This window comes from Falco peregrinus, chromosome 2 (assembly GCF_023634155.1).
Source record: "Falco peregrinus isolate bFalPer1 chromosome 2, bFalPer1.pri, whole genome shotgun sequence".
NCBI lineage: Eukaryota > Metazoa > Chordata > Aves > Falconiformes > Falconidae > Falco > Falco peregrinus.
The window spans coordinates 119,186,575-119,210,644 of record NC_073722.1 but is presented as its reverse complement, the minus strand read 5'-3'; the positions used below and the strand labels follow the sequence as shown (position 1 = coordinate 119,210,644).

The 24,070-nt window shown below is 56.7% G+C and overlaps 3 protein-coding genes across 12 annotated transcripts in view; 2 read left to right on the top strand and 1 right to left on the bottom strand.

Moving 5' to 3' along the window:
* Window positions 1–10,714, top strand: part of ITGB4 (integrin subunit beta 4) — a 31,174-nt gene extending 20,460 nt beyond the window's left edge. For 2 of the 4 annotated variants that reach the window (XM_027795708.2, XM_013304159.3), the window contains 11 exons: window positions 380–562; window positions 758–889; window positions 1,915–2,115; window positions 3,031–3,204; window positions 3,714–3,887; window positions 4,839–4,988; window positions 5,704–5,892; window positions 6,137–6,292; window positions 6,891–7,055; window positions 7,502–7,618; window positions 8,218–10,714. In XM_027795708.2, coding sequence (XP_027651509.2) covers window positions 380–562; window positions 758–889; window positions 1,915–2,115; window positions 3,031–3,204; window positions 3,714–3,887; window positions 4,839–4,988; window positions 5,704–5,892; window positions 6,137–6,292; window positions 6,891–7,055; window positions 7,502–7,618; window positions 8,218–8,360 — 1,784 coding nt within the window. In that variant the 3' untranslated portion in view covers window positions 8,361–10,714. The remainder of the gene's footprint in view (window positions 1–379; window positions 563–757; window positions 890–1,914; window positions 2,116–3,030; window positions 3,205–3,713; window positions 3,888–4,838; window positions 4,989–5,703; window positions 5,893–6,136; window positions 6,293–6,890; window positions 7,056–7,501; window positions 7,619–8,217) is intronic. The other 2 variants (XM_027795710.2, XM_027795709.2) reach the window with 2 other exon arrangements.
* Window positions 10,715–10,993: 279 nt separating this feature from the next.
* Window positions 10,994–16,253, bottom strand: GALK1 (galactokinase 1). Of its 2 annotated transcripts, none has more exons than XM_055797571.1 (8): window positions 16,051–16,253; window positions 15,031–15,220; window positions 14,586–14,705; window positions 13,948–14,083; window positions 13,354–13,535; window positions 12,957–13,107; window positions 12,344–12,506; window positions 10,994–11,189 (listed from the first exon to the last, which is right to left on the bottom strand). In XM_055797571.1, exons 1-8 carry the CDS (start codon window positions 16,216–16,218, stop codon window positions 11,118–11,120), a joined length of 1,182 nt encoding a protein of 393 aa, XP_055653546.1. In that variant the 5' UTR covers window positions 16,219–16,253; the 3' UTR covers window positions 10,994–11,117. The 2 variants fall into 2 exon arrangements, with proteins under 2 accessions (XP_055653546.1, XP_055653548.1); XM_055797573.1 differs by having other exon boundaries at window positions 15,031–15,178.
* Window positions 16,254–16,479: 226 nt separating this feature from the next.
* LOC114013935 (uncharacterized) lies at window positions 16,480–23,704 on the top strand. 6 transcript variants are annotated; one of them, XM_055798050.1, is made up of 17 exons: window positions 16,480–17,184; window positions 17,340–17,447; window positions 17,689–17,761; window positions 17,889–18,045; window positions 18,138–18,183; window positions 19,088–19,146; window positions 19,253–19,288; window positions 20,301–20,353; window positions 20,648–20,780; window positions 20,857–21,053; window positions 21,271–21,316; window positions 21,418–21,483; window positions 21,857–21,970; window positions 22,065–22,103; window positions 22,241–22,323; window positions 22,494–22,588; window positions 23,440–23,704. In XM_055798050.1, exons 1-17 carry the CDS (start codon window positions 17,148–17,150, stop codon window positions 23,472–23,474), a joined length of 1,377 nt encoding a protein of 458 aa, XP_055654025.1. In that variant the 5' UTR covers window positions 16,480–17,147; the 3' UTR covers window positions 23,475–23,704. The 6 variants fall into 6 exon arrangements, 4 of the variants coding, with proteins under 4 accessions (XP_055654025.1, XP_055654024.1, XP_055654026.1 ...); XM_055798049.1 differs by having other exon boundaries at window positions 17,886–18,045; XM_055798051.1 differs by lacking the exon at window positions 21,857–21,970 and having other exon boundaries at window positions 17,886–18,045; window positions 22,044–22,103.
* Window positions 23,705–24,070: the final 366 nt, after the last annotated feature.

The window sequence follows — 24,070 nt, the reverse complement described above, 5'->3', positions numbered from 1 at the left end:
GGAGTACAGAAAAATCACCACTCGAGATTTAATCCTGCAAAGCCTAGAGCACTCTCAGTTCCCATTCACTTCCATAGTGTTTTGTGTTGTTTCTCATCTTAAAAACTCAGTTCACAGGTCTAGACCCAGGGCTAGGGTGCCAGGAAGATGCTGTTTGGTGACACACCTGGCACAGGAGACCTCTGCTGTAGGTTGACTTCAGCATTCAGCTTGGGAATTTCCCCGAGACGATGTCTGTTGTGAGCAGCCCAGATAGCTGCTGCACCTTGTCCTAGAGCCAGACACCAAACTTCAGTGAGCCTGTTGGCCAAGGGTGGGGTGCTGTGGGGTCTTCTGTGTCTTGTGACCTCGTGGGTGATAGGTGTACCCGTATCCGCAGTACCCATTGGCCCCATGAAGAAGGTACTGGTTGAAGACCCAAAGAAACGCATGGTGCTGATAGAAAACCTGCGGGAGTCCCAGCCCTATCGCTACATGGTGAAGGCCAGAAATGGCGCTGGCTGGGGACCTGAGAGAGAAGCCACCATCAACCTTGCTACGCAGCCCAAGCGCCCGATGTCCAGTGAGTTACTGCCCTGCCTGAGTGGGGAGCAGGGGGGACAGGAGCAGTGCTAGGGAATGCTCCCCAGCTGCTTCTCCATGTCCTGTCTGCTCTGCTGCACTGGCCACCCAGTGAATGCTGAGGGCCAGCTTGAGCATGGGAGGCCTGTGTGGTTATGAGCTGCTTGTCTAATGGCACTTTCCACCTCTCCTTCAGTCCCCATCATCCCTGATGTCCCCATCATTGATGCAGAGGGGGGTGAGGACTACGACAGCTACCTGATGTACAGCGCAGACGTGCTTCGCTCTCCAGCTGGCAGCAAGCGTCCCAGTGTCTCTGACGATTCGGGTACGTTGCTCTGAGTTTTGCAAAGGTCATTTGTGACGTTCATTTTCCTTAACAGCAGCTTTCAGCAATGAGCATCACTGCTCCTTTACCCCTCATGGAGATGGAGAGATCCAAGTCACGGAGATGGTGGAGATCAGCCTTTCCAAAGCACAGTAGCTGCATCCATGGGAACACTTGGCTAGTCACAGTGTAAATAAGACCAGTGCCTCCTTACCTTAGCCGTGAGGCACAGACAAATCTCAGGGTAGGGTGGGAGAGGAGCTTTTCATGGCCTTCTCTGCTCATCTTCCCTTCTTGTTGCCATTTGGCTGGACTACGAGAGTTACTGTCAGCAAACAAGCACTGGCGAGGCACAGACCTCTGAGTCCCTTGAACGCTCAGGGTCTTGGCCAAGCCAACAGGAGGGAACTCACCAAGTGCTGGGAAGGCACTGGCGCCTCTTCTCCATCACTTCGCTCTCTGAACGAGACTGGCTCCCTTGTCTTGTACTGGGACAACGAGGGGAAGATGGGCCATGAGTGAAAGATGAGGCTTGTCAATAGGATCTGGAGGGTCTTCCCTGGGAGGGTTCTCCAGGGCCTGGGATCCAGGAGCGAGTCCCTGGTCCTTTCAGAGAGCAAGGTAATGGGAACACCAAGAATTCAACCATCCTGAATGCACATCAAGAAGTAAGGAAACCTTTCCTGAGCAGAGGACAATTGTCGCAGACTCTTCATGGCAGGGACAGGTGTGTGGTGGGACTTTGACTCTCGCCTTTTGTCGCAATGGACATAGGGCTGGAAAACTGCCCTGGGGTTGAGGAACCCCATGCGTGTCACGCTCCCACCATCCTCCATCTACCAGTCACACGATGGTTGCACCGCCTGACCTCATCAGCCAACGTTTGGTTAGACGGGCTATGAACGGGTGTCGTCCCCACTGGCGCCTGCCCCTTCCCCTCCCTGGCAAGCTGCACGAAGGTGGTGGGTAGCCCACTCTGTTCCCTGCAGATCATGCCAACACCAGTGCTTGCATTGTCCCAAAAGGCTCCAGGTGGAAATATGTGCAGTTGCTGGGAGAAGACTTGGATCTTCGCCGCATCACCTGGAGGCTTCCACCTGAAACCATTCCCCGCCTCTCTGGCAGCAGCCGCTTCTCCTCAGACACCGAGGGTCTCCTCCACGAGGAGGACAGCGACGTGGCTACTGGCAGCCTGAGGAGGAGTGGGACACCCCGGCCCCAAGCAGGTGAAGGACAGCTTCGTTACGGCACTGAGTGTCCTGTCTCGTCCTGCTCTGAGCCGAGGGACCGGCGGCTGGGCTCTGCCCCAGTACATGTCCCCTTCCTTCCCTTGTGTGCCCATCCTCGTGTTGGCGTGATGCACTGTTCACGTGCTGTAGTCTGCTTCAAAACCTTGTCCTGGTGTGTCTGCTCACAAGAGTGTCAAGGTAACCCCCATCTCGGCACGGACTTGGGAGCCTGCTAGCAAGTTGCTTCTACAAAAGGCTGGACCTTCAAGGCAGGAGCAAACTCAGATGATACCTGCTAAGTGCCACCTCCAAGGGCAGCTCCTCACCTTAATTAAGTGCTCCGAGCTTCTGGGGCAGATCCACTGGACTGATAAACAGAAATTACTCTCTTGTGGGTAGCTGATCTCTCCTGGCCTGCTGGGAAGGGATGGGGGTTTGTCAAGGACCAGAACAATGGAGCAGAGTTTGCTTTTCAGATCCAGCTGAGATGGGATCCAGAGTGAGATCTGGAGAAACTGCCTCCATAAAGGGCTGTTTTCCTTCTTCCGCCTTCTTTTAGAATCTGGAATTATAAACCTGTGCTTGCATTTAAGGAGAGATGTGAGAGAACATGGCGAGAACCACAAGGCAGTGCCCCAGTGAGGCCGAGGTCTGGAGTTACCTTGGGCACCATGGGTGTCTCTGGTGCTGGGTGTAGGGCAAAGTCTCCGTTTACCTGTTTCCACATCATCGTGTTGGGTGGTTGTGGCTTGTTCTAGATGTAGTGCTCCAGAACAACCTTCCAGAGTGGCTGAAGCCGGGATGCAGCCAAGGCAGGGTGCACCATGATGCCTTCTGCTTCCTCCCCATGGAAACTGGAGCAGCAGACCTGCCCACATTGCCATGTTCCTCATGGTGTGCCCTCTTCCACAGAGCACTTGCTGAACGGCCGGGTGGACTTCTCCATCCCTGGCAGCAGCAGCAGCACCCTGACCAGGACAACAAACACCGGCTACCACCAGCTGAGCTCACACATGCAGCAGGAGCACAGGGTGATGGGGAGCTCCTCGCTGACGAGAGACTACTCCACAATGCTGATGGGGCACGGTGAGTACTGTGGTGATGGGACCTGTCCTTCCTTTCCACCCCCATGGCTGTCTTGGGACCCCTGCCCTGCAAGTCCTGTTGGGGTGAGGACTGTGTTCACAGCAAACGGAGCCTATGAACCAGAGATCTGGAAGGTCATGTTCTCACTGCCGAGGTGTCCTCACCGCTGAGGTGTAGGTGCTTTGCTAAGGCCACCCTGCTCCCAGACCAGTTTGCAAAGTGTTCCCATCCCTCAAGTGCAGAGTGCTTGGGAAAGAGAGCTACGTCCTTATCCTCACACTGGGAAGCACTCTGGGAAGAGCATGTGTCTCTTCTTGCTCTATCTAGCAGCATGGTTGCCTTTCAGCTCCACACATGTACATCAGCCAGCACTGACAGAAGGTTGCTAAAAGGCTCTTCAAATCCAAACCTTAAAAAGTCATCTCTGCAGGAGCCAACACCGGGGCTGAACCTGCTCGGAGGTCTCCAATGGTGGTTTTTTTTCTCTTTCTCTTGCACAACTTCTGTAGATTACCCGGGCAGACTCCTCCCTCCCATCCATGAAGATGCTAGGAGGACAGTCCCACGGCCCCGGGATGTGGGTTTCAGGAGCAGGGCTAAGGTGAAGGGTTACTACCCCAGCACTGGCTTTCGGGACTCTATAATCATGACTGATGGGTCCGCGGGGATTTGCAAGTACATAGGTACAGCTTTGTCCAGCGTCTCCTCCCAGTCACCCATCCCATAACAGCCAAGCCACCGGCCCTCCATGAGCTGTTGCCATCCACTGCTCGCCCCAAACCCTCTCCCCATGGCTTGCTGTGTGCCACATTGATCTTCCTCCTGACGCAGCCTGTGCTTCCATCACACCACCTTTTCCATTGGCAGGTGACTTCAGCTGTGTTTCAACCCACCTGGGCTGATTAACACTCACCACCACTGCCACCGTGCTCTAACGAGCTGATCAGCTCATTGTCGCCGTACTCTTCATTCCTAACAAGCTTCTTGTTCTCAAGTCTCACCCCACAGGCCTTTGGAGAACTCTTGGGGAGAACGTGTGCTCTGTATGAGATGTCCCTCTGCAAGCTCCTTGGCCAAAGCCCATGTCAATGATGGGTTTCAGTCCCTGAGTGTCACCTGGGAGGCTGCTGTGCTCGCCATGAGCCTTGTGTCCCCATGGGCTGAGCTGGAAAGGAGCCAGAGCACCCAGCTGTGGTCCCAGCCACCCCTGTCCCCTTGAACAATCCCTGGAGGTGTTGGGCTGCTTTAGCTATAGACTAGAGCCAGTCTTAACTGATCTACACCTGAAGACATCTGTGGAGCTTCTGGCTGACTGGCCAGGGTGCTCCAGGGTGAGTGAGGAGGGCCACACACAGCACTCAGCCCCTGCTCTGGTCTTTCTACCACAGGGGCATGAAGACCACTTTGACTTGTCCCACCCAAGGCTGGCACCAAAAGGCTATGGGACATCACTGTAGGTGTGCAGAACCAGCCAGTCCCTCCTCGTGACAGGCCAGCTTGCAGAGATGGCATCTTGCCACGTTCTCCCCGGACCATCGGGACCATCCCACGCTTGCGCGTGTCTCCCTCCTTTCTCCCAGCCCCCTTAGCTGCAGCCCCCAAATCTCTATCTTGATGTTCCCTTTTTGCCTCAGACTCCAGGCTGCCACTGGGCGTCCCTGACACCCCCACACGCCTGGTGTTCTCTGCCCTGGGACCCACCTCCCTGAAGGTGAGCTGGCAGGAGCCGCACTGCGAGAAGGAGGTGCAGGGCTACAGCGTGCAGTACCAGCTCCTCAACGGAGGTCAGTGAACAGGCTCACCAGTGCTTGTCCTGGTCACGGTGCTCACCAGGTGGTTGGTGGGTGGGAATTTCTGGTGGGGGAGAGTCTGGTGGTCTGCATCTTCTCTGGGGCAACTGGCTCTGGGTGACCCTGCTTGAGCAGGAGGAGTTGGACCAGATGACCTCCAACTCCTGTTGGAGGAAGCTGGAGGAAGGAACCTCTGTCCCTTCCAACCTCAGCCATTCTGGGATTCAAGCACTCATCCCAACTCAGCTTTTTGTGTAGCCTTGAGGAAATGTCTCGGCTACCCCACTGCTCTCATTCCCCATTTCTGCTGAGGGGACAGTTCCTGGGGTTGCTTGTGGAGTCACCCCTCTTCCAAAAACTCTTGGAATCATTCTCTACCAGCCCCCTAAGATTAGCTGAAGGTTTTTTCATCACATTGGACTTGGAGGAATGATTTTTACATGAAACTTGGGGCAGTGTTAGTGAAAATGTAATTCTCTCTGGCTGAAAATCCTTGAGTTTTCAAGAAGCTGTTTGCCCCAAGCCTTTTTTGGAACGACATCTCATGTTGCACTACCAGTTGGTGGTGGCATGGTGTGATGAAGGCTGGGGAGGGGCCCTGAATGTCTTTTCCAGGCAGTTCATTGGAGATAGGGTTTAGGTGAAAGCCATAGCTCTGTCTTTGTGCCTGCAACGTGGTGCTGATGTCCCCCTTCCCTGTGTGTCCCAGGAGAGGTGCACCGACTCACCATCCCCAACCCCAGCCAGAACTCGGTGGTGGTAGAGGACCTGCTGCCCAACCACTCTTACATCTTCAAGGTGAAGGCGCAGAGTGAGGAAGGCTGGGGTCCCGAGAGGGAAGGAGTCATCACCATAGAGTCCCAGGTGGACCCGCAGAGCCCGCTCAGCCCCGTACCAGGTGAGGTGGATGGATGATGAGAAAAGGGTGGCATTGATGTCACTGCTGCTGCTGCTGCTTCTCCCTTTACCACTTCCTGAGCTCTCCTTTCCTTCCTTTGTTTTAGAAATAGGACCTTCTTCCCCAGGCACTCACCTTCCACTAGCTGCCTAGAGAGCTGAGACCTTTCCTAACGCTGTGTGCAGATCCCTCCCAGGCTCTTCCTTGCCACCTCCTGGTGCTGACCTCTCTCGTGCCCCTGCAGGTTCACCCTTCACGCTGAGCACGCCCAGTGCTCCTGGACCGCTCGTTTTCACTGCCCTCAGCCCTGACTCCCTGCAGCTCAGCTGGGAGAGACCCCGCAAGCCCAATGGGTCCATCTTGGGCTACATGGTCACCTGTGAGATGCTGCATGGAGGAGGTACGGTGTCAGGCTATAGAAGCTTGGTTCCCTGTGTAGAGCACAAAATGCCCCAGCCCTGGAAGTATGCAAGGCTGGATGGGGCTTTGAGCACCCTGGGCTAGTGGAAGGTGTCCCTGCCCAGGACAGGGTAATTGAAACTAGGTGATCTTTAAGGTCGCTTCCAACCCAAACCATTTTATGATTCGATGCCTCCAGCAAAGGCAGCGACTTGCTGCATTTTTGCTGGGACCAGCAACAAAGTTGTCTGCTTACATCAGTGCAGACAAAGTGGGGACATGAGGCTGATTCCAGGCCTGGGAGCTGCTGGACCCTGACGCTTTGTGTCATTGCGTGGTCTGGTGTAACAAACGTGATGGGAAGAGGAAGGACCTGTAGCTTATTACAGCCCAGCCCCAGTGGAGGTTGTTTGTTGAGGGTCACCACTGTACTATAATAGCGTTATTTTAACCCTTAGTAGAACTAGGTGCAATCATACAGTCTGTGAGTGGCATAAAGCTTAGAGAAAGCCAAGACAGCAGCCAGAGTTGGGGGGAGTGTGTTTGGAGGGACCGCCGCTCCTGTCTGTCTTCACCGCTGGTATGTCTGTGTGGATTAGGGGAGCCCAGGAATATCTATGTCGAAGGAGACAATCCAGAAACTACCCTGACTGTGCCCCACCTGAGTGAGAATGTCCCATACAAGTTCAAAGTGCAAGCCAAGACCACCCAAGGCTTTGGGCCAGAGAGAGAAGGCATCATCACCATTGAATCTCAGGATGGAGGTACAGTATCATGTTTTTGTGGAGGTGCAAAGATAAGAAACCTCTCAGAGCAGGGAACACAGCTCCTGGAGTCCCTTTCCAGCTCTGGTGGGGACCCATTTTCCATGAAAGACATGGAGACATCGTCTTCCATGAAGACAATGCTGTGCCTAGTGAGCACTGTCCCAATCCTGATGTACTGAATGAGGAAGGATCATGAAAACCTGCCAATGTTTAATTTATTATGAAACTTTTTTCTTATGCCTGGTTGTACACATACCTGGAGGCAGCTTCTTACGCTGCACAGGTGTAAGACCTTCCCAGTCCTCCCAGTTTCTCTTAAACCTGGCTCTGATGTCCGAAAGAGGAACCTCCTGATCTGACTATTGATGCTCACTGTGCAAGGCTGAGGGCTTGGAAGCTCCTCATTGTTTCCTGGCTGACTTGTCCCTTTCCCTTCTCCCCAGGCACTTTCTCTCAGTTTGGAGGACAGCAGTACATGAGAGAAGAAGTGTACAACTTCCCCACCGAATATACCACCAAAACCAGCATCAGCCATTCCTCTCTGGATCCCCACTTCACAGGTAGGGACTCGCTGTGTGCTTTGAAACCCTTAAAAAGCAAAGGATAACTCTGCTTGTCCAAAGGTCTGAGGATGCTTTTACCTCAAGCATCAAATGCAGGGAGGGAGGCTCCGTCAGGTGAGATTGATGAAGAGGACCAGACCCTTTCCTACACCATGTCCCTGCTCTGCCCCAGAGGCAGCTGCAGTTGTTGCCCCTTGTGCTGCCCAGTCACAGAGGGAATGCTGCGTCTTCAGAGTTCCCCAGGACTATCACTTGGGGCCAAATCATAGCTCTTCTTCCAAGGTTAGCTCTCTTTAGAGCAGGAAAAAACAGAGAAGTGTGACGACCATCTTAAATTAAATCAGTGTGGTTGTCTCATGTTGTTCCACTTCAGTTCATGGACTCACGGGTTCATGCTGCAACAGGGAAGAGTCTGGGAGCTGTTAGGAGATCCATCCGACTGACTGACATAGCAAAGTACTGAATCACTTGACCTGGAGAGGTTTTCCATCAGTGAAAGTGGTATTTAAGGCGAAAGCTCTGCCAGGAACCATCAGGTAGAGCAGATCTTACTCCCTGTGACCCTGTGATCCTGACCACTGAGCATCTCGTTGCAGATGGCATGCTCATGACGACCCAGCGAGTAGAGAGCGCCAGCAGCACCCTCACCAAACAGATCACCAAAGAGTTTGTGAGCCGGACCGTGATGTCCAGTGGGACCCTCACCAAACAGATGGAGAGGCAGTTCTACGAGGCCTGAGCCCGGGCAGGCTGCCCGCCAGAGGGACATTTGTGTTCAGATGGCAGGACTTTGTAGAACAATACAAGGGTGCTTCATCCAGACCCTGCTGCAGTGCCTGGGCAGCTCCTCCTGTAAGCAAGGACCCTCCACGGCACTACAAGCTCTGGACCTCTCCTTTGGAGTCCAGTGAGCTCAAAGCTCTGGCATGGTTGGGTCATCAGATGTGTGGGCTTCATCATCCTTCAGGGTTTCTCCACCCTGTCCTGCTCTGCAGAGACTCAGTTCTGCACAGTCCACAGGGATGCCTTCCACGAACAACCACCGCTCACCCCAATACCATTCTTCAATGCCCATCCATCCCAATACACCTGCCAAAATTCGGGTGTCTCGATGGCTCCAGCCTCCCCAGATAAATGGAACAGAAAGATTTATTCTCAGGTCCTCAGTTTTGAGAGGATCCCAGCTGGCAACACCCTGATTTATAGAAGGTCACTCTTTCTGTCTTTGCTCCAGGCTCTCTGGCAACTTGCCTGTCCACTGGAGATGGTTATTTTGTTCTGTTTGGGTTTTTCATGAGAGCTGCAAGGTAGGGGTTTGGGGTAACCTATGCTTTCTTACTGCACCTATTTGTGTCTGTCCTTCGCTGCTAACATTGGGTACCACGATAGCAAAGTATAGCCTTTCGTTTGTATAGCGTTACTGATGATGGCCTCTGCTGCATTTTTTTTTCATACAACATTGTACAGTTTTCATAGTATATATATAAATATATATAAATGTATTTTATTGTTTTATAAAAAAAATGGAGGTAGATGAGATCTATGCTGAATGTGGAGGCTACACTGGGAATGGAGCTGCTGAGAAACATGAATAACTGGAAGAAATTAGTTCAGGGCTTGATCCAAAGGCCACTAAACCCTGTGGAAAGCCTGTTGATGACCTGGTGGGCTCTGCCTTGGGCTTTATATCCTCCAGCAGCAGAGACTCCAGCAAAAGGCTGCAGAGCATCTGTGAGCTAGGTGTGCTCCAGCCACAGCACGTGTCTGCAGAAGGGCTGGGAGCTGCCTGGAGGCGAGGGATGGGGATGGCCCAGGCAACTCCCATGCCTGCAGTTGGGAACAGCACCTGGCGTTCCTTACGTGGCTGGTGAGGACAGTGTGAGATTTTGGAGCAGGAGATGTTGGTTATCTTTCAAAAGCCCTTTTGCCCAACAGCAACGTCCATGAAGAGACCTGCGACCCCTCATTAAATGCAGGGGAAGAGCAAGCCTGGGAACAGCGGGTGCCCTCACCATCCCGGGCAAGGCTGTGCTGCCCTCAGCCCTTGGCTTCAGCTGCCCCTGCACGGTGCGGGGCGCAGGGCTGAGCTGAGACCTTGCTGGGCTTTCCTGGCTCTGGGCACGATGCCTGGCGTCTCGCTGCCCTGTGCCAACGGGAACAATCGGGCTCTGTGTCTCATTGAACAGCGTGCTTCCCTGGCGTGCTTCAGCCGCACAGGAGCAGGCGAGGAGCCTGCCGAGAGCAAGGACCCTGCCGCAAGCAGCAGCTGCCGCTGCTCTGAATTAGAGCTTCCAACCAAAACAGCAGCTGCCTGGTCTCCCTGGCAGCATCCCTGCCTGATTTGAGCTGACACTGGACCTCGGTGCTTTCGTTCTTTTTTTTCATTGCTTTTCTTCTTTTTCTTTTTAACTCAGAAGATGACTTTCCAGCACTGACACCACCGAGAGCTCCCTCTCCTCTCCAGGATGTTCATTTGGGTGGGAGGGGTTGTACATGGTTGAGCCAAAGATGCACGTGGGTAAGTAAAGTCCCCAGCAGTCTCCAGGACTGCAGCTGAAGCTGGGTCAGTTTTGGACTTGGGTCAACAGGCACTTCACCAACCCTGTGGTTTTACTGTGCCTTGAAGAAGCACTTATTTTCCCAGAGCAACTATCAGTGGCATTAGCCTGTCTGCCTCCCAGCTCCCATCTCACCTTCGTGGCTGGGGCATCTTCTTTGGCTGATGTGCGTCCTCCTGCACAAGGACTCTGTGACACTTCCCTTCTGCTTTGTGATCCAGGGTAAAATGCCGAAAATGCTTAAAAAGGGAGCCCCATTTCTGAGCATTTTAGCCAAAGAGTATCCTGTTACCCAAGAGAAGAGCACAGCCCCTCAGCTGCTGCTCTCTAGCACATCACACCATCCCCATGCGCAAGGCAGCTCTGCACCTAACCAACGCCTCGTACTAGAACAGCGTCACTTTTTAATTTTCATCTGGTCATTAGGGCTGGTGGTGGTTCAGCCTTTCCGAGGTGGATCCAACAGCCCGCCCTTTGATCAGATGGCTTCCTATTGCACTCAATAAATGTGTTCTCTACAGTCTGTCTCTTCCCTTTTCTTTCAAAAAATACTGTAATTAAAAAAAATATCACACACACCCCACTACCTTCTATCTGCAGCAGCAGGTGAAGGACACGTGCTAGATGCAGGTACCCAAGCAGGGGCTTCTACCAAATGTCAGTACGTGCCTCCTCCACCACCATCCCCTCCCGCCACTGCAGCTTCAGAGGCACTACTGGACCCCATGACAAACTGAGTTAAACCAGTCTCCTGTGAGGAAAGGTTTCCAGTGACTCTGGTGTCAGAGCTTGGCTCAGGCAGGCGCAGAACAGCTGTGCAAATGTTTTGCATTTATTAGGCAAATCATGCAAACAGGCAAACGATTCCCTTGCAAATCGAGGCAAGTGGCTGCCTCTCAGGGGGAGGCGATCCCAGCCTAGGCAAGGTGGTTGCACCTCTACAGGGGCAGCACCTTTGCCCCTCCGGAGGGTTTGGTGAGGTAGAAGGTGGCTGTACCGCTGAATCTCTCCTAGGAGACAAGAGAAAGAGTGAGTGCTGGTGCTCTGGGGCTGTACCACACCACAGGCCTGGGGATGCCAGAGCTGGGGGGACAAAGGCCCTGCCAGTCATCCCAGCTGTGTGTCTGGTCCAGCCACCGCTCCAACAGTGGCCGTGTGAGATGCTTTTTGGGGACAGCATGCTGCGCTGGCCACTGCCTGGGGTTCCTTGGTCCATCCACAGCATGAGGCAGGGAATCTATCAACACATCCCCAAGCTGACCCTTCAGCAGCCCCGTATGGACTGTTGTCCCATGATTTTTCCAAGCCCTTTTTGACCCTGCTGATGCTGCCAACCTCCATGGCCTCCGGCAACAGCAGAAAACTCACCGCCATTTCTGTGCAGTGCTTCCTCGACTCTCTTTTTCTCCTCTCATTGAGTGGTTGCTGGTCCTTATTTCAGAGGATTTGAGGGCCAGTTCCACCCTCACCCTATGTAACCCCCTCACTGTTCTGTAACTCCTGGTCATGTTCCCTCTCTCCCAGCTTCCCATCAGATGGCAGAGGCACAGCTCCTTCGGTCTCTCCTCATTTCAGACAGCTTCCTCTGCCCCTTCTTTATCCCCCCTACTATTCACAGGGCGCACCACGATCTCCTATAGCAGCAAAATGAGGCTCTGCCTAGTTCACAGCCCCCCTTTCCTGACACCCCCATTTTGCTGGCGTTTTCAGCCACCAGTGCACGCTGAGCTCCTGCTTTAGAGAACATCGATGACGGCACTGAGATCCTTCCTGGGCCATAACTACCAGCGTTAAGCTCAGCATTGCCTAAGCTCAGCTTGGATTACTTTCCCCTAGACGGATTTAGCCTTCCTGAAGCTCAGCCGGCACCTTTTCACTGACTTTCTCCATGCAGCAAGGTCCCTGGGCAGCACTCTGCGACTAGCACAGCACTGAACAGCCTGCAAGACACCCTGAGCACCCTGAACACTGAACCAACAGTGAACCAACACTGAACACCCTGAGCAGCATCAGCAAACTTGGGGTCACCCCTGTGCAGCACTGGATGGGCTACGCCAACCCCAAGCGCCTCAGGAATGCACCTTCAGCGGCGTCCCCGGGCCATGCCCCTGCGTCTTTCCTTGGGATCTTTAAGTCAATCTCCTGGCGGTTTTCTGCCATGTACCTGGATGTGGTGTTGGGCTCTCTCTGCAGCCCCAGCCTCCAGCAGCGTCACCGTGCAGCCTCCAAAGCCTCCCCCGGTCATCCTGCTGCCATAAACCCCATCGACCTCCAGGGCTGCCACTACCAGCTCGTCCAGCTCCGGGCAGCTCACTTCGTAGTCGTCCCTGGAGAGAGGAGACCGGTGGTCAGCCCCGTCCCACACCCCAGCAACAGCCCCTGCACCCCAAACAGCTGAAACATGCATCTTGGTGCATCCATGGCCGTAGCAAACTGCAGCGAGGCAGGATGCTGCAGATCCTAGTCCAGATCTTTGTCTGTAAGTGCACGCAGATGTGAGCAAGGCCATGAGCACTGGGGACCCGCTGGGCACTGCTGTAAGCAGCACATCTATAACATACGTGACCGGCTGCCTCATCCCCCCGGCACAGAAGCCTGCAGGGCTTTTTTCTTAAAACTCCCTGGGAGGCTGAACCACGAGAGATGCTGGGCAGGACACGGTCCTGGCTGCCCTCAGTGCTGCATCCACAGGCAAGGGAACCCCACGAGGACTTGATGCTGATGCCCCCCCAACACAGCTTGCCCTGCCCCACGTAGGTAAATTGGTAAATTCTCACCTGAGCGAGTTGTGACTCTCCACCATCAGTCTCCCAAACATCCTGTAGTCCCTGTCCTGCAGCGCTTGTGCTGCCTGGACCGTCCGTGCTATCTCGCCAATGACATGCCTGGCCCGCCGGTACACCTCCTCGCCCAGCCGGCTCCTGGCCGCTGCAGAAACATGCATGCCACTGCAGCAAAGCCGCTCAGGTCTGCAGGATGCTGCTGGGGCTGAGCGCGGCCTCATCCTGCAACCATCCTGTGCCAGAGCTTCTCTGCTTGCAGCATGCTCCCGCCCCGTTATGTGCACCCCCCACCTGTCATGGGTGCTGCCCCACACTCTCAGCCCATGCCATGGGGCACCGAGCTCCCACTTCCCTGAGGCACAGCCAGAACCCAGAAAGGGACCGTCCCCACCTTCCAGCTCGGCCATGGTAGCATCTCGAAGGCTGGCTTTGCCGAGCGCCGCTGCTGCCTCCTCGCACTGCCGCCGGCGCGTGGGGTACTCACTGCCCGTCAGCGTGTGCCGCACGTTGGAGTTGGTGATGAGGACGGCCAGGCTGGCATCGGTCAGTGGCACAAGGGTGGTCTCCAGGGACCTGCAGGGAGAGCTCAGCACAGGCCACGTGCCTGTCCCCTCTGCCCGCTCCAGCCCTTGGCCATCCAGGTGAGGCCACGTGGCAGGCAGCTCCTGCCTCAGCAGAGGCAAAGTCCAAGTGGTTTAGGATTTTGCTAGAGCATTTAACTCGCTCCCAATTATTAGTCCCGTAATAGACCCTAATGACTTCGCAGGAAGGACAGCCCAGGCAAGCAGCAGAAAGGATGCAGGAGGAAGAAACAAGACAAGGGAATTAAAATGCAGGGAGCCCCAGCCCTGTGATGAGATCCTGGGCTGTGTTCAGGGGTTAACCCCTCTCTGCACTCCTGCATTTATTTTGTAGCCACAGAACCAGCTCGTCCCCACCCGGCCGAGGTGGGCACAGCACAGTGACCTCAGCTCCCGGCCCTGACCTGCAGTCAATGAGCAGCGCGTGGCCTTCCTTGCCCATCACAGATATGAACTGGTCCATGATCCCGCAGGGCATGCCAGCAAACGTGTGTTCTGCTTTCTGGCATGCCAGTGCCTTGGCTACCAAATCACCATCATCTGTGCCAGAGCAGAAGGATGCAGGTTAGCAGCTCTGGGACCTTTGCCCCTTGCTCTGGAGCAGGGGGAACAAATGAAAAGGTAAAGGGTGGCTTTCCCACAGAATGGGGTTTTGCTAAGGCATCAGCTGCAGGTGCTTGCTTCTGCACCAGTGCATGGGTCCCTGGAGCCAGCTGGATGCAACAATTTGACACTGATGTCTCGGATCTCTCAATTTTTGGGGACATGAGGGTGGGGAGATGCTCCCAAGGGAACATCCTCCCATCTCCGCAAGCTGGGCTTGTCCATGTGCTTTAGAGCATGGACAGGTCAGGCTGCGTGAGCCAGAGAAGCCCCACAGCCACAGTGGTGCCAGCTCTGGCTACAGGGAGGGCAGGGGGTTGTGACCCATCCCACATTGACATTTCCCCAAGGGCTGTGGGATCTTCCTAAGGGCACCCCCCTCATCCTGGCTCCCACCTGGGAATGGAGGTGCTGGGGCCAGGACCGGCTGCTGCCTTACCAGGACAGAGCTGCTGGAGGAAGGTGTAAGTAGCCACCTCCAGAGCGGCCGAGCTGGAGAGGCCCCCGCCCAGGGGGATGTTACTGGCTACCACGGCGCTGAAGCCTGGCACAGGACCACCTGCAGGAAGAGAAGGGAGGAGGGGGGCTGTGAGCCCCTGTGAAGCTGGGGGTTGCCCTAGCCCACAGCTCGTGGGGAACTCAGTGAGGAGTCCCTGTCTGATATCCCACTTTAAAACACAGAGTGTGACCCAGGAATGCCCCACCCCCACCCCCAAACACGGAGGTCTCTGGAGTGGAAAGCATCTCTGCTGGAGCCTGGGCCCAGCAGCAGCTGCAGGATTGCACCGGCACTGGAAAAGCCCTTGGAGCACGCCAAAAGCCAGGAACAGAGCACTAGCCCCGCGTGAGGGGGGCTCTAACCCACCCAGCAGCCTGAGCCTTACCCCGGTAGTGCTGGATGACACCCTTGATGTAGTTGGCCCAGCGAGGCTGCCCCGGGCTCAGAGGGCTGCCTGAGCGTGGGGTCGGGAACTGCACCCTGTGGGGCTCATCTGCCTCCGCCGAGGTGGTGAGGATGGAGATGGTCCCGTCCTGCGTGGGGGATCCCACCAGCACCGTCCCCAGTGGCAGGGCCTGGGGGGTGGGGGGGGGGGGGAAGGTGCGCTCAGACCCTGCGGCATCCCTTGGAGCATCCACACTGGTGGTGGGGGGACAGCTGTGACCCACAGCTGGCAGCACCCAACACTGTTACCATTAACTCTGCGCAGAACTGCCAGCCCCCAGCACACACTCCAGCTCATCACAGGCTATTTAATTTATTTCAGGGTATTTAATTTATTTCTGGCTATTTAATGTCACACAGGGTCAGTCTTAGCACTGAAACGCTGTGACCGACCCCCTCAGCTTAGCACCGGGGTGCTGCTGCTGGGCTCTGGGGGAGTGGAAACCCTCAAAAAGGACATGAGAGGCTTCAGGAAGTTTTCATAACTTCAAGGGAATTCGGCTGGCCTGCTCCCACTTTCCTTGCCCCCAAAACAATTAGCTGTAGGTTTGATTTAGGACTGAGCAGGGGCTTCCCTGCCAAGCCGGAGGAGGGCAGGAAGCCCCAGCTGCTTCCAACCATCTCTGCCACCAAACCATCGCCCTCCAGGAGAGGGAATTTGTTTGACGGGGTTGCAGAAAAGAGGTTTCAGCCCCTCAGAAAGGCGGTCGGGGAGGGGGAACCGCATCCCCTCTGCGGTGCGTTAGGAGCCGGAGTGCGGGATGCTGCCCGCAATGCTGCAGGTCCCGCTCCGAGCTCCGGTTCGGGGATCCCGCAGGGTCCTGGGCGGGGGATCCCTGGGGGGTCATAGTGGGGCGGGGAGGGGGGAAACGGCAGCCGGGGACCCCCGGGAGGCTGCCGGAGGGACCCGGAAGGGTGACAGGAGGGCTGGCGGGGCCGGGGCGGCGGAGCGCGGCCTTACCATGGGCAGCACGAAGCCGCCGTTGTAGTCGGTGTGCTCGCCGATGAGGTTGACCCGGCCGGGGGCCCAGGCCGCCAGCACCGCCCGCGCCCCGAGCGCCGCCCCGTGCTCCCGCCGCGCGGCCGCCACCAACGGGGCCCACCCGGGCTCCGCCACCGCCTGCGCCATGGCCGCCAGCACCGCGCCGCCACCCCGCACCGCCCCCTGGTCCCGCACCGCCCACGGGCTCCGCCCCCTGGGTCCCGCACCGCCCCCTGGGTCCCGCACCGCCCCCTGGTCCCGCACCGCCCCCTGGTCCCGCACCGCCCACGGGCTCCGCCCCCTGGGTCCCGCACCGCCCCCTGGGTCCCGCACCGCCCGCGGGCTCCGCCCCCTGGGTCCCGCACCGCCCCCTGGTCCCGCACCGCCCCCTGGGTACTGCACCCGCCCCCGGGATTCCGCACGGCCCTCGGGCTCCGCATCACCCCGCCGGCGGCCGGACTGGAACTTTCGGCACTTTGGGACCGAGCTGGGGGGGCCCTCCCGGTGCGGACAGCCCCCTCCCGGTGCGGGCAGCCCCCTCCCGCGGCCTGGGAAACGCTGCTCGTGCGCGTGCACCCCTATAGGCAGGGCGACAGCCGCACCTACACACGCCCGTGTGTACCTATGGCGGTGCCGGCACCGGGGGCTTTCCAACACACGTACCTGCCCCCCCGCCCCCCCTGTGCTGGGGTAAGTGTCGACACACGCGCACACACGTGCACCGCCGACTCTTACATAGGCCACATATATGCCAAGACATATATTTTGTGTACGTGTATCTGTGCGTGTCTGTCACACCTATATACATCAGCGGCTGTCAATGCTTTTGATACACGTAGAGGTTTGTATGTATAGTTGTGTGTGTGCCGGTGTGCTGTAAGTGTGCGGGGTAGGGGTGTCGCTGTGTCGGGGTGTCGGTCGGTCCGTGCCTGGCCGGCCCCGCAGGGGTGGGGGGTGTGAGCCGGGGTCCCCCCCGCGGGGCCGGGCTACTCCGCTCCCGGGGCGGGGCCGTTCCGGTTCCCGGTTCCCGCCCGGAGCCGCTCGCAGGACCTCCCGGGCGGGGGCAGGACGAGCCCATGGCCAGGAAGGAGCCGCTGCTGAGCGCCCTTAAAGGTAAGCATGGCCCCCCAGGGCGGGCCGCATCCTGCCGGGGTGTCAGGCCCGTCCCACAGCACCGGCAACCCACGCTGGGGGGGCTTGAATGAGTGCCCCCCCCGCCCCGCCGGCTGGGGTGCCGCCCGTGGGTGCTGATGCTCCCCTCACCACAGGCGGGGTGCTGCGGCTGCGGGAGGGCGGGGGGCCCTGCACCGACACCTCGCCGCACCTCGCCTCCCTCTGCCAGCTGCTGGAGAGCATCCTGCGCAAGGGGCTCCAACGTGAGTGGTCCTGTGTGCCCGGGCAGGGGGGGTGGCAGCATCCCAGGGCCCACGTGAGTGGTCCTGTGTGCCCGGGCAGGGGGGGTGGCGGCATCTCAGGGCCCACATGAGTGGTCCTGTGCACCTGGGTGGGGGGTGACAGCATCCCCATGCCCACCTGAGTGGTCCTGTGCACCTGGGTGGGGGGTGTCAGCATCCTGGTGCCCACGGCGAGGGGCCTCGCGCTCCCTTTCTCCCGCAGAGCCAGCCTGGGGCTTCAGGAGACGGGATTACTGGCACTGGCTGGAGCAGCTTCCCACAGGAACCAGCGGCGGGTGAGCAGCCCCAAGCCGTGGTGGTGTCCATCGCGACGTGCTCCCCCCAAAAGACCCCGGGTGCAGGGGGGTGCTCCCACATTCTGCCAAAATCTCCCCCACACACTGCTTCCGCTCTCCCCAGCAGGCCGACCCCTCTCTCCGCCAGCATCCAGCAAGTGGGCAACTGCCAGGGGGTGCGGACGGCGCAGGGTCGCGGGCGGCACTTTCTGCGCTTGGCCCTGCAGAGGAAGGTGCTGGCGGCGGCCGTACAGCAGCTGGCGCAGACCCCCCGGCTCCTGGAGGTGCAGGACACAGTGGGGGGCTGTGACTCGTGGGTGGGGGGCGGTGGGCAGCGGCACGGCGGGGGTGATGGTGCCGTTCCTCTGCATTTCAGTTTTACGATCCGGTGAGCTCCATCCTGGGCAATGAAGACCTTCTGGGTAAGACGGGTGGCTCCTCCAAGGTGGGGTGCAACCTGCCCCCGGGGTGGCTGTCACAGGCATTATGGCACCCTGATGCTGCAGCGGGGGATGTGGGAACAGTCCATTGGGATTTTTCTAAGCCAAACTTAGTGGTGAAATCGGAATCTGCTGCTGCAGAGGTGGAGAACGAGGCGTAAACATTTAACCATGGTTTCAATCCATCTAAGGTTGGTTTTAGTGTCATGGGATAGGAAAACTGCTTCTGATGTGTCTCCTGTGTTATCTCTTTGCACCAAGGGTGCTGGTTAAGCAGCCTGGCTTCTCAGGGAGCCCTTGGCAGCTGGGTCTAGGCTGCGGTCCCGTGGGGGGGTCACAGGGGGGGTTGGTGCGGTAACTGGCTGCGTTGCCTTGGCAGGCTGTACCACCCCACCCGCAGCCATGCTCCTTGGGGGGGGCCGGGTGAAAGCCTTTAATCTTTTGATTATGATAAATAACCCCGTGTTAAACCTGTACCTTGATGGCTTATAAATCACCCACACTGCTGGTTCATGAGCAGATTGCAGATCTCCGTCAGTGTAATTGCAAGGCTCGGTGCAGGAGAGCCTGGACAGCTTGGCTTTGCATTTAGGGGGAGAAATGGAGAGCAAGTTGCTAGTCAGCAGCGTTTGCTGTGAGCCTTGGTCTGAATTTGGGGACATCAGGTGGCAAGCTGCAGCACTTCTCTCCCCGTGCCGGCAGCAGGAGCCCGGGACGAGCCTGCAGCAGCAGCCAGGGTGCCGTGGTGCTGGATGCTCTCAGGGCCTCACTCCCCAGGGCTCATCAGTTATGCTGAAAATGGCTTTATTCGGACCCCTGCCATGTCCCTGCCAGGCTGTGGCTGCCATGAACCCAGCGGTGACACTCTCTCCCTGTCCCTCTGCAGAGCCCTTCCTCTCGCTGCTGCTGGTGATGACAGAGATGGATTTCTCTCTGGACCTGCAGGTACGGTGACAAATCAGTGGGGTGGTGGCCAGCCCATGGCTACTGGTGTTTGGCCCTGGCCCCTTCCTCGCCGGGACCGATGGCACTGACACTCCTTTGTTTGCAGAACTGCAGCTTCTTGGATGAAAGCTGGCTGCTGCCGGTAAGAGCTCCCCTCTCCCCAGAGTCATCCTTTCACCACCTGGTCCTCGCTGAAAAGTCCAATGAGGAAGATAAGGAATGATGTGGTGGGGAGGGATTGCCACGCAGCCCTACCCAGCCACAGCCAGGGGTGAACTGGCTCAGGGCCACCAGCACGAGCGGAGCCATCTCTGCCACCGAGGTGGGATCCTGCTGGGTGCCTGTGCTGTCACCGGGAGCAGATTCCAGCATTTCTGGGAGTAAACCCAAGCAAGAGTAGTACCCAGGCCTATAAACTGACATAAACAAAGTTTTCCTATGCTCCCTTCCCTGCTTTCTTGCCAAAAAAAATCCCCGTTTCCCTGAGCTGACACAGACTTCAGTTGGGTTTGCTCTTGGTTTTGCTCCCTGAAATAGTGCATTTATGGAGAACAGCAGGGACGCCTTGATGGCTTTTAAAAATGAAGAGCAACCCTCCGCTGCCTTTTTAACCCAAAAGAATCCCAATAAAAAAGCTCTAGGTGGCTCTGGAGCTGGTTGTGGTGTGCGCTGAGCCATGGCACTGCGGCGGAGGCTGGGATCCCGTTGGCTTTTGGGCATTTCTAACAGCTGGTGCTCCTGGCCAAGCTGGCCACATTTCAGGTCCCTACTTAATGCAATGTGACAATAAATGCCACCACAAAGAGCTTCAGGAAGGGGCAGCAGTGCTGCCCTGGCTGCGTGGGGCAAGGCAGGAGGGCTCATCGCACAGTTCAGGGTTCACCTTGCTGCTTTGCCATCCCATCCATCTAGCAGGTTTGTCCCTCCAGGGTCTGGCCACAGCTGAATCCCAGGAGAGGACAGGGATGAGCAGCCACTGATGGTCCCAGCTCAGCCCAGGGCACTGGGGACTGGCCTCCCAAAGCCCTGGCTTGGCATTGATGCCAGAAATGATCCAGGGCAAGGGGTCCCCATCCTCCCTGTTGTCCTGGTCATGCTCCTTGGGCATTCTGTGGCCATTGCCAGGGCCACTGGCACTGGGCACTCTCTTCCAGGTGTGCATCACTTATGAGACGGTCCCGTGCCGAGCACTGGGAATGGTGCTAAGGTAGGAGCCCTTGATCCTCCTCTCCAATCTCCAGCAGGATCTGGACTCAATGCTCCTTTCCCCCCTGCCATCACCCGCCCACCCCCCCAAAAAAAGGAGGGGAGATAAATACCCCATTGACAGCATCAGGGTGCTCTCGGGTGCTTTTTTCACCATCGGCTCATGGTATCTGCTGTCTGTGGGGTGGCTTTTCCTTGCCTCCGTGTATCGGTGGCACATCACTGATGGTACAGAAGGGCTGGGGGAGTGGGGCTGGGTCCCCGGTGCTGAGCTGGGGCTCGGCCACATGCCCAGGTACGTGGATGGCCGCGTCTTTGTCACCGAGGTGCTCCCTGAAAGCCAGGCAGAGGTGGATGAGGTGGTGCTCGCCGGTGACATCCTCGACGAGATCAATGGCTGCTCTCTGAGAAATGCCTACAACGGGCAGGTGGGTGGGCATGGGGGACTGGCATATCTCCCCCTCTCCTGCCCCCTGTCCTCCCCTCTGCTTCCCCCCTCTCCAGGCCGGGGCCATGCTGCAGAAGCTGAAGGGACAGCCGCTCAGCTTCCGCCTGCTGCGATGGCGGTGGCACGACGGGGAGGTCTACGAGCCGCTGCTGCCCTACCTGAAGGTCCTGAAGGAGAAGGAGCCCCAATTCCAGCTCCAACGCGGTCCCCGGCACAGGAGCGAGGGGGAGCCATGGGGGCTGCATGGGGGCAGGTAGGTCTGGTCCCACAGAGACCCCCCGGGAGGGGCTGGGGGTCCTGACATCAGGGCAGCCCCCTGCCCACACTATCCCCAGCTCAAGGCTGTGGGGCTGAAGCTGCCCCCATTGCCTGGGGGCGGTGGGGGCCTGTGAGCATCTTCCCTGTGAAGAGCAGGAGGAGGATGAGGAGGGGGTCCTTGCTCTGGTGCCCCCCAGCCCTTTTCTCCCCAGGCTGCTTTACAACCTGCACTACCTGGGCCAGACCAGCGTTGGGAAGGTGAGGCGATGGGGCAGAGATGTGCCCAGGGGTAAAACGTCTCTGCTGAGTTTCTTTTCACTTGCCCATGGGTTATCCCCCCCCTTCCCGCTCCGTTTCAGTGTGGTGGCAAAGAGGTGCTGGACCGGGCCATCCCCGCCGTGCTGGAGAGGCACGCGGCAGCGCGGGTGAGCGATGGGGCTGAGGGCATCCCAGGAAGGGCTGGGGGAGAAAACTGCAGGGAGAGGTGTCCTCTGCCCGGGGATATTTTTTCCTGCCAGCTCCAGGTTTACTTGCACAGGCTGAGTATTTGACACCCCCACCCCTTTGGGTTTGTTTTGATTGTGGGGTTGTTTTGGGGTTTTTTTTCCTGGTTGGTTTTTTCTCCTGGTTAGAAGTGTATCTGCAGCCAGGAAAGGAAAGTGCATTAAGGAAAAAAAATAGAACCACTCTGCAGGAAAGCACTTGGAAAGCTGTGGGGAGGCTAAGCCTGGTTCTGGCGTGCCTTAAGGCTCAGGTCACTTGTTTTAACCTTTTTTTGGGGGGGTGGTTTGTGAAAAGATTCAGGTGCAGGAGCACTGGGTGGTAGAAAAAAGGGCAGCGCAGGGAAAACTCCTTGAAGAAGCTGTGCGTGACTGTGCTTCATCACCTCCACTTCCGAATAATCTCGCTCTTGTGAGTGTCTTACGGAAGCAGAGCTCAGCTGCTGTGGTGATGGGGGCTTCTTCCTCCTCCATCCCCCATTCAGGAGGTTTTATTTGATGTGAAGGAAGCAGAAGTGCTCATACGGGAGAAACCTTCTTCCAAGGTAAGCAAGTGACTCCCCAGGCTGCCTATCCCATGGTGCGGGGAACCTGGCTGGGGGGGCCATGGGGCCAGTTTAAACCAGGAACAGGGATGACAGGGACGGTCCCCAGTGCCACCTCCCTCTTGTCCCCTGCACAGCTCCTGTGCCGCTACCCCTACCCCACCATCTCCTGCGTGGGACGCTGCATGGACAGCAGCAATGTATTCGCCTTCTGCGTGGCGTAAGTGTTGCCCGTGGGCCCTGGGAGGGGGGATGGAGAGGAATGTGGGTCTGAGAAAATAAACAAGCAGCATCCAGACCAGCCGCAGGGTCTCTGGTGTGGTTACAAGCCAGGGCTGGGCTTTCAGAGCTGCTCTCTCTGCCGGCTAATGTACATGTTTCCATTTTTAGTGCTTCCCCGGAGAGCCCTGACAGGAGCACGTTCGACTGCCTGGTGTTTGCATCGAGTTCGGAGCAAGAATGCGAGGAAATCATCAGGAGAATCGGTAAGGGAGCTGTTTATGTCTTCAGATACCATCACAGGGAGATTGTGGGAATACCAAGAATTGCTGTTCTGATCCACCACATGGAAGATGTAACTTAATTTCTTTTTTTGTTGAGGTTACTAAGATGAATAGATACTTTGATAGAGTTTTCTGGTGGGTTTGGGGTTTGCATAGTGGTTGGTTTGGGGTTTGTTTTCTTTTTTTCAGAATTGCTAGACAATGGTTTTATTTTAAGAAACGGCTCCTAGGCATACCCAGACGTTTCATTGTTTCCACTAAGAACTTGGAGGAAACAGTGTTTTCGAGGGATGTTATTTTAAAACATAGTTTTCCTGCAGGAGCCCAGCCTGCTACTGCAGTTTAGCACCAAACCAAGCATTCATAAAGCCCATTCTGATTTTTAACCTGCCTAAATGCAAGCTGGGTGGTGCTTCCCTAATTGCATGGCTCCTGGGCCACTGACAACACTCGGGTTTCTCGTGGGGACATCTCTGCCATATGTCCCCTCGACGGGCTGTACCCCCCGGGACAGCCCTGCCTGGGCAGTCTAGCTGGGATCACTCAGCATCAACCGAAGTTTGAGATGGTGCTTAACTTGGATCCAGGCCTTGAAAGCAATGAAGCTTACGATTTAGATGCAAGGAAATCTTTTCTTCACTATAGGTTTAGCAGTGAGGGAAATACTTGTTTCAGTCCTGATCCTGGATCATTTTATAACACGTTTTTAGCAGCCCCGTGGCAGACGTAATGGTGTTATGGGGCCGCCTTTGCTATGCACGCATGCGGAGCGGCGTAGGAAAGGGTGCTGGGGAAGCTGTGTAGGAGCGGGTGCTGAGTACCTCTTCCTCCAGCTGCAGGATTCAAGCACACGGAGTGGTTTGTCTGAGAAGGGAGAGCCCTGGCTCCAGCCCCCCACTCCCGGGAGCAGGAGCCGGGACGGTTTCACGCCGCCGTGGCCATGGAAGGAAGCACTGCAAACGCATCCAGTCAGCGAATGATGGTGCAGGTGGCCAGTGCTGCTCTCAGGTGTAACTATTGCTGTTTATTCCTCCTGGAATGCTGCTTCTGCCATAGCACTTTTAATTTCATGGAAATAAATTGAGATGAGCTAGTTCAGCTACTTCCCTGTGCTACTTTTCTGTGCCAGCCCTACTAGTGCAGCCTGTTCTTTTAAGAGCCAAGAGCTGGCCTCACAATTCCATTTAAATTGTTAATTACCTGTGTTTCACACGTAGTCTGAGCAGCTTTCCTCCACCACGACCTAACAGGTATATACGGCTGTTCCCAGAGGCACCGCTGAGGAAAGCAGATCTGCCTTAGCAGAGAGCCTGAAGAGCTGTTCTGAAGCGAAGGCTGGAGTATAATCCCGTTTCATCAAGAAAGCTTAGATGGGAAATGAGAATCTTATTGAACACCGGTTCCAGTTTGCTTAGCAGCCCATATGCTCTCAGGTTGTGTAATTAGCTTTCCCACTTGCCCGCT